Source organism: Abramis brama, assembly GCF_963993115.1.
Source record: "Abramis brama genome assembly, chromosome: 17".
Classification (NCBI taxonomy): Eukaryota; Metazoa; Chordata; class Actinopteri; order Cypriniformes; family Leuciscidae; genus Abramis; species Abramis brama.
Genome location: NC_139979.1, coordinates 11,692,037 through 11,707,566, shown reverse-complemented (window position 1 = coordinate 11,707,566; position 15,530 = coordinate 11,692,037). Strand labels below are relative to the sequence as shown.

General features: G+C 37.2%; 1 protein-coding gene across 5 annotated transcripts in view; it reads right to left on the bottom strand.

Annotated features, from left to right (window-relative positions):
- Positions 1-14,445, bottom strand: part of phactr4b (phosphatase and actin regulator 4b) — a 46,925-nt gene extending 32,480 nt beyond the window's left edge. For 2 of the 5 annotated variants that reach the window (XM_084088135.1, XM_084088139.1), the window contains exons 1-3: positions 14,314-14,445; positions 2,469-2,569; positions 2,001-2,045 (exon numbers count right to left, since the gene is read on the bottom strand). In XM_084088135.1, coding sequence (XP_083944261.1) covers positions 2,001-2,013 — 13 coding nt within the window. In that variant the 5' untranslated portion in view covers positions 2,014-2,045; positions 2,469-2,569; positions 14,314-14,445. Of the gene's footprint in view, positions 1-2,000; positions 2,046-2,468; positions 2,570-10,816; positions 10,942-13,399; positions 13,737-14,313 lie in introns of those variants that run through there. The other 3 variants (XM_084088140.1, XM_084088137.1, XM_084088136.1) reach the window with 3 other exon arrangements.
- Positions 14,446-15,530: the final 1,085 nt, after the last annotated feature.

Here is a 15,530-nt window from a genome sequence, read left to right as displayed (position 1 = left end):
TTGATCATGAAATCAGAATTTTCTTGTCTTGAATTAGTCATTAATTCATTCATTTATGTCACTTGTTTAAAGTTAATTAATACTGTATGTAAAAATAAAATAAAATAAAAACTCGATTGGGGGCCTCTGTCCTCTCAACATTCATTAGAATGAACTTTGTTTAATAATTAATAAGGAATAATCTCGAGGATGAAAATTTTAAAACAACCTTCATTTTAACTGTCGACCAAATAAAAACAGCAACACACCAGCTAGTAGGGTTGTCAAACCTACCTGTAAAATCAGTACCAGTCTTTACAAAAAAAAAAAGGGCTTGACTGTACCAGCATTTGTGTAGTACCAGTAGTACAGAGGTATATTTGTTACCCGCTGATAGACGCTGCTTTCAAACGTTCTCGTTGGTGTTTGTTTGAGCGCTCTCTGTTTTTACAAGAGTTGACCATTGTAGCCAATCAATCAATGGTTACTGAAAGGGATAGTTCACACAAAAATGAAAATTGTAAATTTTGTCGCTGACTCATCCTCGTGTTGTTTCAAAACTGTTTGACTGACTTTCTTTGTATAACACAATGTGACAAATGTTTTTTGGAGCCCAACTGGAAATGGAAATCCACAAAGAAATGCAAGCTGTTTATGAATGATATGAGGGTGAGAAAATGATAACAAAATTTTCATTTGTAGGTGAACTAGGTGAAAAAACCCTCCAACTACCTTTCAAAAGTTTGGGCTTAGTATGTTTTTTTTATTTTATCAAAAGGGTTAAAAAACATTCTACTATGTCCAGCACAATAGAATGATTCCTGAAGGATCATGTGACACTGAAGACCGGAGTAATGATGCTGAAAATTCAGCTCTGCCATCACAACAATAAAATACATTTTGAAATATAGAGATATAGAAAACAGTTCATTCAAACAGTTCAAATAAAATGCAGTCTTGGTGAGTGTGAGAGAAATGTGTGTATAAAAGAAGTGCAACTTAAAGTGATGTGATTAGTTGATAGACCGAATGCACTGACTAGCAGCAAAATCGACTAGTTGATTTAAACTCCAGTTTATAGATGAGAACATGATGTAAAATAGGGCATTGACACATCTTTCAAAATATTTGAACGAAAAAAAATGTAACATTGAGGCTTCGATGAAGTAACCAAGAACCAAGAACAAACAATCCTTTCTGCTTGTGGTGCAGGAGCTATGAAATCTCCAAACCACACGCTGAACTGGGGGCAACAGATACAGAAAAAGCATGAGGGAAAAACTGCAATGATACAACAAAACGAACAAAAACTATGAAGCAAGCAAAGGAAGAGGCAAGCAAAAATAACTTTGTGCTACATGGTTCCGACATGTTACATAAAATTTGTACATCCAAGTTGGATAGATCACAATCACAAAAGAACTCTGACCTATTCATCTCGCAACTCATCTGTTATCTTTGCAACTGTTCCAAGATCAGCCCAACAATAAGAAGAACACACATGCATCTACACTGGAAAAAAAATAAAAATGACTCAGAGGATTGAACTGAAGCCCTGCTTCTCTCTGTCCCAGTTAAAGCACCTACACTGGGCACATTTCCAAAGAGGGAGAACGAGAGAACAGAGAGAGATGAGAATCAGCTTGCTGGTTCTGCCTAGACCCTGACCTGGAAAACAAGCTCTACGAATCTGTTCAAGGTAGGAACTGCCTTCATGACCTTCCTTAGGGGGCGACACAGGGCTCTTTACCAGCGTTTTGTTTCGCAAGAATCCCATTTTAATCAAATACAGTTGTTCTTCATTAAACTGCTCTCAGACAAATAACAAATGTTTGACTACAATGGCTGCATCCTAGAGTATAAATTGTGTAGAAACTGTGTTTTTGACAATAAACCACGCACCAAAACGAGTTAAATCAAGATCACACATTGGTTTCTGGACCATAATCAACAGCATCTACAAATGGAACAGTTTCTTTTCAATTATTCAGCATCATTAGTATCAAGAAAGAAATACTCACCTCGATTTTCCATTACAGAATCTGAGACAAAACGATAAATGGATCCTGTAATTAAAGCAAAACAAACAGATAATTACATAAACATGTCCATCTTTTACAGAGCCACTCATTACTAATTATAGATAGTATGACATTAAAAAGATTTAATAAATCAATAAGCCACAAGAGGCTGTGCATTACAGTCAATTTACCACTGATAAGGGGTGTTCTTAAGCATAATGCAATTCAAACTCCTTTACCCTTGGCAAAATCAGAATTCATTGTAGCAAATATATTTCAGACTGTTGCAAATATATTTCAGGTTTAGTGAAAAAAGATTTATAAAAAAAAAAAAAAAAAAACACCACAATATAAAAAAACTATAATAGAAATAAATAAAATGGGTCCATTAAAGGACATACATCTTTCTTGAAATCACCAATGGGAGCTTCAAAACAGAATTTACTCAGAACGAATGTGCAGACGTACAGTGATGAAGGTCATTGGTGGTCGTCCGTGGTGCCTCTGTTTGTCTATATCAAGGGTTCAGACCAGCAGACAGGGTGCATTCGCTCATCTCCAGGGGTTTCCTGTAATATAGATATATAATATGTATAACTCACTTGATCGGAGATCAGGTGAGACCAAACATCTCTTCAAATCCTCACTCGCTGTGATCACAGGTTCATCAGAGCGATCAGTAAAGTGTGCTATCCTCAAGTACTCTCATCGTTCTTGAAAGCTTCAGTCCAAGACTGCTTCATATGCTACGAATGATGCTTGTTATTTTACTTCAAGTGTAGTCTTTGCCAATCTTGAAAAAAAAAAAAAAAGGAGATTCGGTGGTTCCTACTTCCTACACTGATTAGTCGCAAGACTCACACCATTAAGGTAAGGCAAGAACTTCATCCAACATTTTTAAAAAGCAGGTGTCACACCTCCAGGCTGCACAATTTTTGGGACAAAACTAATGGTTCGTTTAAAACAGCACAGACGAGCTTGAGAAAAGACCAGAAGGAATGACCGCAAATGGAAGACAGGCAATTATCTGAAAGGCGCTGATGGAAAGGATAGATAACAGGCAAATAAAATGAGCGAATGTCTAACAGATGGATACACAAAACAGACAGGGCAAATCAGACTGTAATGGACTGTCAGTAGAAGTGGAGGATGGATGAATGGAGGAGAGAGAGCTAGAGATAGAAATGCTAATGAATATCTCCAGGGGCATTGATCGATTAAACTGAATGCAGACGGACAGCAGTCTCACAGCACTTCGACTTCTGCTTCGTCATTTCTGCTTCTGCACGACATTTACCTGAGCCCGGCTAATGTTGTTTGTGTGATATGTCTTATTTAAAAACTAAAAAAAAGCTGACACAAAATACAGTCAGCGCCAATCGTATACCAGCTAAAATGAAACAGGTAGGGGAACCATACAGTGTATTTTTTATGTATAGAGAGTTTTATGTACAGAGAGGGAAGGGTTGTCGTTGAAGGGTCAACTGCATTTATACTGTATGATCGAAACTACAGTAAAAACAGTAATATTCTGAAATATTATAACAATTTAAAACAACTGTTTTCTATTTGAACTGATTTTTTAAAATGAAATTTATTCTTGTGACGGCAAAGCTGAATTTTCAGCATCATTACTGCAGTCTTCAGTGTCACATGATCCTTCAGAAATCATTCTAATATGCTGATTTGCTGCTCAAGAAACATTTATTATTATCAACAATGTTGAAAACAATAGCACTGCTTAATATTTTTGTGGAACCCGTGATACATTTTTTTTCATGATTCTTTGAAGAATCTTGAAGCAATTTATTTCACCCATGCTGAACAAAAGTATTAATTTCTTTAAAAAAATAGAAAAAATAATTGATGACTCTGATATTGATGTATTTGCTCTGAAAAGGGCTTGAAAGGATTTGTTTTTAAATGCGAATAAACTAGAATACTGCAAAAATCTAAAATAAACTGGGAATGTTTTTCACAAAAAGAAAAACACAAAGAAAAAATTATTTGAATAGGGATGCACCAAAATTAAAACCTAAATCCATTATTATCATAATTCGTGATAGTAAACCGCAATATTTTGTACACACAAGTAAATTCATTAAATCAACTATGTTGCAGTTAAAGTAATAAAGTTATTGGAGCTTACTGAGGCTCATTTATGGATGCTGCTACGTCCCTTATAAAACATGACAGTCAGCTGAAGTTTTACAGAATTTGAATACATACATTAAGCAGGCAGGAAGAATGCAGTAAACATGAGACAGGCATTGCTAAAGTTAAGCAGCCTGCTTCAGCAATGATCATTATACCCTGCAGCCTCACATTTTTGAGGTTTCAGACACCAAAATAATCCTAAAACCATTTGGTTTGCGACTTCCTTGAGGGCTGTATGATCAAATCTAAAGCACACATTAGACTCAGCAAGTAAAAATAAAAAGAACATGCAAAAGAGAAGTCTTAAAGTGCCTGCTTTTGTTTTGGCAATTTAAGTTTTATAAAGAAGTTGGAGTTTCATATGTACAATTGTGGTTAATTTTGATATAAAAGGCAAAAAACATTATAATCACCCCTGATTATAAAGCTAGCGTTCTCTTATCACACTGATCTTTTAGGATGAGGAAAAGAAAATATATTCCATTTGTCTCTTAGATAAAAGTGTATTGCTTTTATTGTTGTGAATGTGGACACACACACTATAAAAAGCTTGTCTGCAGGGAGCCCACGCTGCCCCTTATGCAAATCTCAATGAGAACAACACGGTATACTGCTGCGACAATGCAGTGACCAGGCAGCTGGAATACTAATACTGTGCAACATGCTCTCCAATTCATTCCTGTGAAAAAAATCAAGCAGCCTTTCACAATATCAAAATTGATCTTCATAAATCTAAACCTGGGTTCACACTGTACAATTATGGCCACGATTTGGTCGTCGAGACAAATTTTGAGAATCCTAAGAGATTCATCTGATTCTAGGCCAAAGTCTAAAGTCTTTGATGCCAGTTTGACGTGACAGCCGATAAATGATGACCATTGCGATCAAATTTTACCTCAGACGAAATTATGGCAGTGTCAGAAGTTTAGGCACAGTCCTGCATTGTGGCTTCTCCTACGACAACTGTCAAATCAAAAACCAACAAGAGCACAGACAACAAACCACCACTTGCTCCACACACAACATCTTTGTTTTCAAGAAAAGCCATGATCAAAATTAACGCTAGTAATTGTTTTTGTTTGCTAGCCGCCACTTCTATCCTGCATGTAAATGCAGCTTACAGTCACCGAATGAGTCACTGATTGATGATGTAAAACTCTGGATTAGGCTTCCTGCGTTGTGTCTGTTTTTAACGCGTCTTGACTGCCGTATAGTCTGACATTAAAGACAACTGAGATCCCACAGTGTGACATGGCTTACAGCAAGAATTATGTTCGTACGGTCTGACAAGCAACAGTCGTAAAGGACTACTATAACTCGTACAGTCAGTGTGTACCCGGCTTAAAGGTAGGGTATCCAATTTTCACAGAGGCTAGCAATAGCGAGCTAGCTTTGAAAGCATAAGATCCCACCTTTGAAAGCATAAGATCCCATATATATATATATATATATATATATATATATATATACACATACATACATACATACAGTGGGGATAGCAAGTATTTGATACACTGCCGATTTTGCAGGTTTTCCTACTTACAAAGCATGTAGAGGTCTGTAATTTTTATCATAGGTACTCTTCAACTGTGAGAGACGGAATCTAAAACAAAAATCCAGAAAATCACATTGTACGATTTTTAAATTAATTTGCATTTTATTGCATGACATAAGTATTTGATCACCTACCAACCAGTAAGAATTCCAGCTCTCACAGACCTGTTAGTTTTTCTTTAAGAAACCCTCCTGTATTAACTGCACCAGTTTGAACTCGTTACCTGTATAAAAGACACCTGTCCACACACTCAATCAAACAGACTCCAACCTCTCCACAATGGCCAAGACCAGAGAGCTGTGTAAGGACATCAGGGATAAAATTGTAGACCTGCACAAGGCTGGTATGGGCTACAGGACAATAGGCAAGCAGCTTGGTGAGAAAGCAACAACTGTTGGCGCAATTATTAGAAAATGGAAGAAGTTCAAGATGACGGTCAATCTCCCTCAGTCTGGGGCACCATGCAAGATCTCACCACGTGGGGCATCAATGATCATGAGGAAGGTGAGGGATCAGCCCAGAACTACACGGCACGTCAATGACCTGAAGAGAGCTGGGACCACAGTCTCAAAGAAAACCATTAGTAACACATTACGCCGTCATGGATTAAAATCCTGCAGCGCACGCAAGGTCCCCCTGCTCAAGCCAGCGCATGTCCAGGCGTGTCAGAAGTTTGCGACTGCACCGTATTGAGGGGAGGATGGATGGGGCCATGTATCACGAGATCTTGGCCAACAACCTCCTTCCCTCAGTTAGAGCATTGAAGATGGGTCGTGGCTGGGTCTTCCAGCATGACAATGACCCGAAACACACAGCCAGGGCAACTAAGGAGTGGCTCCGTAAGAAGCATCTCAAGGTCCTGGAGTGGCCTAGCCAGTCTCCAGACCTGAACCCAATAGAAAATCTTTGGAGGGAGCTGAAAGTCCGTATTGCCCAGCGACAGCCCAGAAACTTGAAGGATCTGGAGAAGGTCTGTATGGAGGAGTGGGCCAAAATCCCTCCTGCAGTGTGTGCAAACCTGGTCAAGAACTACAGGAAACGTATGATCTCTGTAATTGCAAACAAAGGTTTCTGTACCAAATATTAAGTTCTGCTTTTCTGATGTATCAAATACTTATGTCATGCAATAAAATGCAAATTAATTACTTGGATTTTTGTTTTAGATTCCGTCACTCACAGTTGAAGTGTACCTATGATAAAAATTACAGACTTCTACATGCTTTGTAAGTGGGAAAACCTGCAAAATCGGCAGTGTATCAAATACTTGTTCTCCCCACTGTGTATATATATGGACATATATATATGGACACTTTTGTGTAAATAAATGAATAATAACACTAAAGTGTTGTAACTACATTAGGTATTAACTACATTTAGATTTCAGACAACAGTGTAATTAAAAGATTACCTTTAAGTGAGTGTTAGATAACGGTAAAGTTTATCCAAGTGTAAAATAGGGAAATGAACATTCACAATTAAATATTCAATATCAACTGATATACATCCATTAACTGACAATGTAAAAAAAACAGAAAAAAAAAACAGGAATAAAAATTACCTTTCAAAATAACTGATAAACGGATGCCACTCACTGAATTAAACATTAAATTTTAATGAGGCATGTAGCATAATACTCTCATTGCACATTGTCTGCTATTTCACACACTACTCGCATTCAATTTGAAAAAATGCTGCTGCTGTAGCTTCATGCTGATGGGGAATGGCTTAGGAATATGTGCTGGAAGGGCAAAAGAGCCAAGAGAATGAATTGGAGACACTTCAGTGCCTTAACGGGGAGCAGATGTGTGTGTGTGTCTCAGATAAATCCGTTCTCACACCCCTGGACAGATACTGTAAACTGGAACAATGTGCAGGGTACTTCCTTAAAAGGTGTATGCATGCAAAATTCACGTGTGTAGTGTTTGCGAGATGAATGTGAATATGACCTGAATGTATAAATGCCACTATAATAATACGGAATAGAGAGTGTGCATGTTGTCATATTCCCAGATGCAAAGAGAGTGTCACCTCACAAACCTGACACTTGGTGATACCTAACACATGCTAATCCCTGACACACACACACACACACACACACACACACACACACACACACACACACACACACACACACACTCGTAGCTTCCCTCAGGACATGAAGTGTGAAAAAATGATGTAACTGGCCTATTTCTTCTTTGGGTGCTTAACTCCTCAGCCTGTGTCGTGCACCATTTAAGATGTGTGCTCAGGGAACTAAAATCCTCCATACTGTAAATGAAATATGGCAAAATAAGTGTGGTACCAAACTGTTTGGGTGCTGCCCCATAAATGATATAAAATGATATAGAATGATTTTGCAAGGTCATTTCACTTCAAATTTCACTTTCACATTTCACTTTCACCATCAAATTCAATCGCAGAGCAGGAAAAATCTGGAGGAGAAATATAACAGATGTTCACACTATTATTGAATCTACTCATCTCTGATATCTCGCTCTCCTTCAGAACCCCTATGTGTGAACACCAAGGCCATTCCATGCTCTGAACAAAAATACTATTAAGCCAGAAACAAAACATCCAAACAAAGTCTTCATTTGGTTTCCAAGTAGGGCAGTGCAAAACTACATATATTTAAAATCGACTAGTCAGTGGTTTGCCTGGTTGACTAGACCTGGGGCTTTCAAACTGGGGTCTGGCCAGATGGAAAATAAAATAAAATAAAATAAAATAAAATAAAATAAAATAAAATAAAATAAAATAAAATAAAATAAAATAAAATAAAATAAAATAAAATAAAATAAAATAAAATAAAATAAAATAAAATAAAATAAAATTAAAAAAAAACTTCTAAAACTGATCATATTTCCCGAGATTATTCACAAATTATATTATTCTATTGACAGATGAGATGAAAAAATAAATGATAGTGTAAACTTAAAGTGCCCCATTATATTATTTTAAAGGTGCCTAATTTTGTTTTGGAGGTCTCCTACTACAACAGGCTTACAAGCATCAAAGGTCAAAAAACACTTTCATTTTCTCATAATACCCATTGCCATCACCACATTTTTCAAAGATTCTCAAAGTATCAGCATTTTTATTTAACGCCATGTCAGCCTCTGTGGCTATCTTCATGGCAAAAACTGAATTACAAAAAGAGACGTTAACATACCTGAACCTTAGCTCCGGAGGCTTCCTAAAGCTCAGAGATTGTACACATTGTAAAGACAGTAACGATGGCGTCGATTTTGCCGTATCAATTCAAGCACGACTCCGACGATGAAACATTGGAAGAACTAGATATTCAACCCAAACCTTCATCACAAGGACGACTTTATAATTACTCAAAGTAGTAAAAACAACAGACAATCTGCATTTATGGACATAATTTTAGGTAACAGCGTGCCCACAGCTGATTAGCAAAACTATTTCAGTAAGATAGTAACATGATTTAGCCGGAGACCTACACAATATAAAACACAAAGCTATGTATTTTGAACACCCGGTAGAAAATGTATACATCAATAGTCTAAATTCTAACAGGTTGTGATTCTGAGGAGCAAGTTGGTCCAAATAAAGGGGTATCCCATCTTTAATGGATAAGCGTTTAGTAAATTCCACTTAAACCTCACAGAGATTTGAGAAGCAATCATCAAAAGGTTATACTGCTGTTGTATCGCTGTGGTAATTTAACCACTGACTCTTCAAATCCTCATCCTTTGGAAGTGTTTACACAGAGAATTTGCTTTTGCAGACCAGAAAACAGCGCCTTCTCGACATGTACACAAACATGAACCACCTACGGTGTTTGAGGCGAGGGCGGGTCAAAGTAGACATTGTTAATGTCGCGTGCAGCCAATGAAGACCATAGCTGGGCATTATGCAAATCTGTTACATTGTTACATATATAAAATACGGAAGTAAGACTGGAATTACTAACGACTCGTTTGGCAGTTTAGAATAAAAATTTTTTTGAGAGAGAGAGACAATAACTTTATTTATCGTGCACTTTGATCTTTCTTTATATATGAAAATAAATACAGAGCTGCCTTTATATTTTAGAAAGGGACATCCCTTGCAAAGCGAACAACATACTTACTTGGTGACCCAAAAAAGTCTGAAAACCCGTGAACTACTAGACTAACACAGACAATCTGTCCTTTATACATAAGAAAATACATAAAAGATAAACAGCGAGATGAAATGCAACAGACTGGAACAATGCACAAGACAAGACGCATTAAAAAAATCATTTCTTAACACTCATGGATGATCCAACAATAACATGAGATGTAATGCAGAATGCAATGACCAAAGACTTCTGTCTAAATCTGGATGGTTGCAGTTTTTTTTTTAGAGCACAGTCACTTAAAAAATACATCCAAAAGTACACCTACATTAGTATATAATCAAACATTTAGATACATTAAACTTCACTGATCGACTAGTCAGTTGTTGGCCCAATCCAAAAATGATGTCTGATGTCACTTAATGACTGACACAATTAAACAATGATGGAAATTGTATCAGAGCAGATGGCACGTTCAAACACATCCCCAAAGCTCGCTGTTAAGAGTGACACTACGGCACCACCCTCTCATGTACAAAACTAGGCCTACAACTTGACTGCCTAAGAATAGCTTAACACACATAAAAAAGTGGGTTTAGTGTCCTACATCAAGCTGCCTGTAGTACCACATGGTTGATTCTCCAAACTGACAGAAAAGAAGAAAGGATGACAGAAAGTAGAGTCCTCTTCTATAAACAGAACTTTCAAATCTAAGGACGAGTTCTTTAACTGGATGCGCCGATTCAATTACGTAGCACGGAAATGGGAGCAGCTGGTACGCTTGTGTGATCTTTAAATAGCATCCCACCTCTGCGTGTCAAGGCTGGCTCGTGTGTTTAGTTTTGGGCTGAGACAGCTGCCGATGGATGAGAGAAAAAATTGTTACATGATCTGGAGGTCAATGGAGAGCTTCGATTTCACAAATTTTTGCCAACTGCGTGGGGAAGACAGTATCTTTCACCAATGTAAATTCACCAATGTAACCCAAACGCAATCTTACTGTAATTTCAGAAATCGCTCTAGAAGTTGGCCTACCTCTCTGGCCGAGACCTCAACCAGAACGCAAGCGCTCCGTTGACGGAACTATGAAGCGAGACCTGTATTTCCTATCTCCAGACCACATTTCACACCCCTGGCTTCCTTCAGAATGACTGGGCAGTACTGTACGTTCCCATTCCGAACCGTCTGTACGTCATAGCCACGCCTGTCCCAGAAAAGCTCCTCTCACCCCAGGGACCAGTGGCCCACATTCCAAGGAGCCCAAAACACCAGTCCGAACCAAATTCTGCCCTCCTCTCATTCCTTCTTGTACATAGCCTAAGAAACTAACAACACACACACAACCTTGACCAAGTCATGTTCCAAGGAAAGGATGTCAATCCTTGTTTCCTAATGAGAAACTTTTTTATAGAGTTGTAGAAAAGGCACTCTCCATTTCCCGCCAGTAGATTAAGAATTTGTGACTGAATCCTGATAGCTGGCAAACTCACATTCTCATGGCAATTCGTAACCATTTCAAGTTTTGTTGAATTGGTGGCTAATTCGTATGAATTCATTCAATCACATTTGTACGTTTTTTGTATAATCTTACGCCCCGCCAATGGTTAGGGACCATTGTATGTAGATATTAGAAGTAAGTTCTGCTGCAATGTGTGGGTTTCAAAACTAACTTTTCCATATAAGAAATAAATCATGAAAAAAGTCATAAAAAGGTTAGAGTTGCTCTGCTCTTGAATCCAGGCAAAAAAAAACCCCTCTAATCGGTCACCAATCACACACTGTTTTACAGCTGAAGCGCGCTTGGATTGGTTTGTAAGTAGTTCTTATGTTCAGTAAAATCACTTGTCTGTAGGGTTTTTTGGACCCTTGGTTAATTATGTTTAGAAATAAATGGTAAGCCTACCTAATCCATTGCAATGGCTTGAAGACATTAATACATTTATAAATAATACGTAACAAAGGCAAGCTCGCTTCAATTTTCCTTGTGTGTCTGCTGCACGTGTTTTGCACAAGACGCACACACCTCATGATGACCTTGCTTAATCAACCATCGTTAAGTTTGATCAAATATATTATTATCGACAATTAATCGATCGTTGATTAATCATCAGCAGTCCTAGTACAGATCACATTGTACAAATACATACAAAATCGACATTTTCTAATGAGATCAGGTTGGAACCACAGTCAAGCCTGTTTCACACCCCATGCAAACGCAGTACATACTTCAGTACCCATATTAAACAAAGGGGTCAAGGTAGAGAGATTTCTGCCAGACATAGAATGCTTAAAACAGCAAAAAATATGGTAAAATGCACTACAATGCAATTTATCGAAACAATCTTTTACAATATAGGCTTTTATGAAGCAACAAATACAGAAGCAAACTTTTCACCCAGACATTCACTATTCGTTACATCTGACTGACAGTTAAAAGCTACCCCCTTACACACTGGTGATGATAAATCTCAATGGCCAACCCCAGATAACCAATGTATAATGTACGGGTCATTATTTAAAAAAAAAATGTTTAAATGCAACCCAGAAATCACTTTATTTTCTGTAAAGCCACAGTGTGAGAGTACAACACGAACCTGCTGTTCTAGTTACGCATACTGCTTGTGCATGCAGTGTGAAACAGACTGTAACAGAACTTACAAAAAATATTTTTAATTCATCATAGACAATACACATTCTCATAAGCCATCAATATGCAAAAAGCAAATGAAAAGACATAATTTGCAACTTAAAGGAAATTTAGACCAGTCAATTTTTTTCTATAACACCTTTTTTTTCCTATGCTCATGGCAAGAGCCAGGTTTAGTTATTTAAAAAATAAAACCTTAAGACTTGGATTAACCTGGTTAAAAACCTTTTCAAAAGAATCAACAGAATAAAACACGTTTCTCAAAGGGGTAGAAGTATTCCAGTCCAGTAAAATATGATATGATATGATTCACACTTTGCTGAATTTTCCCCTGATAGTAAAAATTATGTGTGCGTCTCCTTTCCGGCAATGTGTGTAAATGACTTAGACCAGTCTATCAACATCCCTCCCAAATAAAAACAATGAATGTCTTCAACATCTACACATCTCTCTGTAGAAACCATTTAGATGTACAATCAAAAATATCTATTAGCCTACACCAAAGAGTTTAAACAAATGAATTTCAAATTGAAACATGATAACTATTTAAATAACTAATGACAAAATGTAACTATAGCCTAATCTTGTCATCTAGAACCACGATTTTCAACCAGGGGATCCATGTAATAGAGAAAATACATAAAACAACATTTTCATTACAATGACTCAAAGTAAAGATTTGTAAAGCGTACATTTGTACTACTGACGTTAGTTATAACGTTCATTATCAAAGTTGTTATAAAGAAAACAAGAGTTTAATCTGTGGCTCCTGGGTTTTCTAAATGTCACCGTGTCAATAAAAAACATCCCCGATCTACAGGATTCCACTAAACACGTTCTTGTCATCACTTGTGTCCTCCTTGAGATAGAATACCAATGCGAGTCAAATAAGATGGTCTGCATTAACCACACTGAGTAATAGGAATATTTCTTAATAATATTAGCTTAACAATAATTGTCCTTTACCCTACCTTGCAACCGGCAATCCATCTCAATCTTTCACTCATGCACACACCAGAGAAATTAGAGCTTCACTCGAGCAATGAATGAGTGAGTGATGCTCTGATGGAGCTCCGAGCTAATCAAGTCCTCAAAACGACTCGTGCACAAAGAACAAATCGGATGAGATCTTCCTGCAATGTTACGCAAGCTGACGATTTCGGTCTCTGCATGTGATAAGGATCGGACAGACACCGGCTCTCGTAAACGATTTCATTAGATTTTGAGTAACAATGGACAAAAAACAGGCGGTAATTGCGAAATGCTCACTGCGAGTTGACGCGCGTGCTCATCGCACGTATTTCAAATGGACATGGGAATGAGCGGTGGTACATTCAGAAAGCATTGGGATGGGAATGTTCTGTCAAATTAAAATGCTGTATGTTTCCCTTCAGAAACCCCAGTCAACAAATACGCATTTGTAAAAACAGCTCTCATGCGTTGCTGAAAAGTCAGCTGATCATCGTATATGTTCGGTGATCTTTTCAGTACCTAATCCCAGACTAAAGGGCATTTGCACCGTTCGTTTTGATTATTACATGCATTTAATGCATGGAATTTGGAGAAGAAGAAAAAAACAGAACGCAAGCGTGCAAAGATGATGGGAGCATCACGATGAGCGCAGCGCCGCTACAACTTGGATTACAAATATTAACGCATTGTTTTTTTGTTTAGTTTTTTTTTCTCATAATAAAAAAAAACACATGTTTGGCTGTATTTGTGGAGGGAAAGCCTATGACGAAAATAAATTGTTGTATGAGCACGAGTGCCTTTGTGCATAACACTTAAAAACGTAGCAGAAAGCTGAGTTTTGCATTGAAACGCTTTCTTTCCAATGCGATTAACCTGCGCGTGCATCATCTGGTTAATAGGTAACATCTCTTACCTTGCCCTATTACGTCTAAGGCACTGGCCCTCCTCTTCCCCCGTCTAGTTTCACTTCATGTACAAGACAACACGGATACTTTTTCCTCACTCTCTTTTTCCAACCCCCATTGAAACTTTTGCCAAAGATACCGGAAATCGAAGGACAAGAAGTATGGTAATTGTAGTTTGAAGTTTGAAGAACCTCGGTCCGCTTCCATTGTCTGCCTCAACATAATTGACTGCATTACCCATGAGTCGCTTCGGGGGAAAAGCGAACCAATGCAACTCATTCCACTATTATAGTTTAAATGTTGAATGCATGTGAATATTTGGTGTATTTATGCGTTTATTATTTGTATTGTTGTGGTGTTGTAGTGAATTATTAATTTAGAAAAAACCTACGATATCTTATCGTTTACATTTCGGTGTGAAACCGTGTGCGAATCATTTTAATGCAAAGGTAAGCAACGACAAGAAATTATTTTACTGAAGTTGAATTGTTCGCCCTGCACGTAATGTATATTATGTATTCTAATAGAAATTAGCCTAGGCTACTGAGCCAGCAACCATTTTAAATATTTGTCATCAATTTACTTAAAGATGATCTTAAATGTAATATGAGACACGATATATTGGGGTAAAGAGAGTATAATTTATAACAATATATAGTAGGCTACCTATAAAAGTTCTTAGTCTGTGGCTGTTAGAAGATATCCCCAAAACACATTCATATGCACTTCAGATAACTTGTCATGCATCCTAAAACAAAACATCTACATTGTTTGTAATGTTACACATATAGTTATTTTGTAATATTTTTGTTATTATTGTAATACTTACAACATTGTTTACAGACAGAAGAAATTGGAACATCCATTTTGCCTGTGCATTTAATTTGTAATAAATCTGAAGTATATACAAAACAAAGCCTTTTCTATTTTTTTTATTCTTCCCTTCTGTTAGGTGTAGAATGTTTGGTGGAATTTTCTACCGCAGTGGTAAATCACTCATTTGAGAGAACAGCTGGGCTATGTGAAATTGGTATAGTATAGTGTGCATAAAAGTGCAAATATATTGAAATCAAATCTGGCATTTGTATTACATCTAAGAAGGCATGCTATTGAAGAAAATCAGCCAGTGGCCTGAAAATCATAATTTTCATCTGCATGTGTTTAAAATAGGTCATCATAATCATGGTCCTGGCTAAATTATGCAATTTCACATCAGTGACTTTTC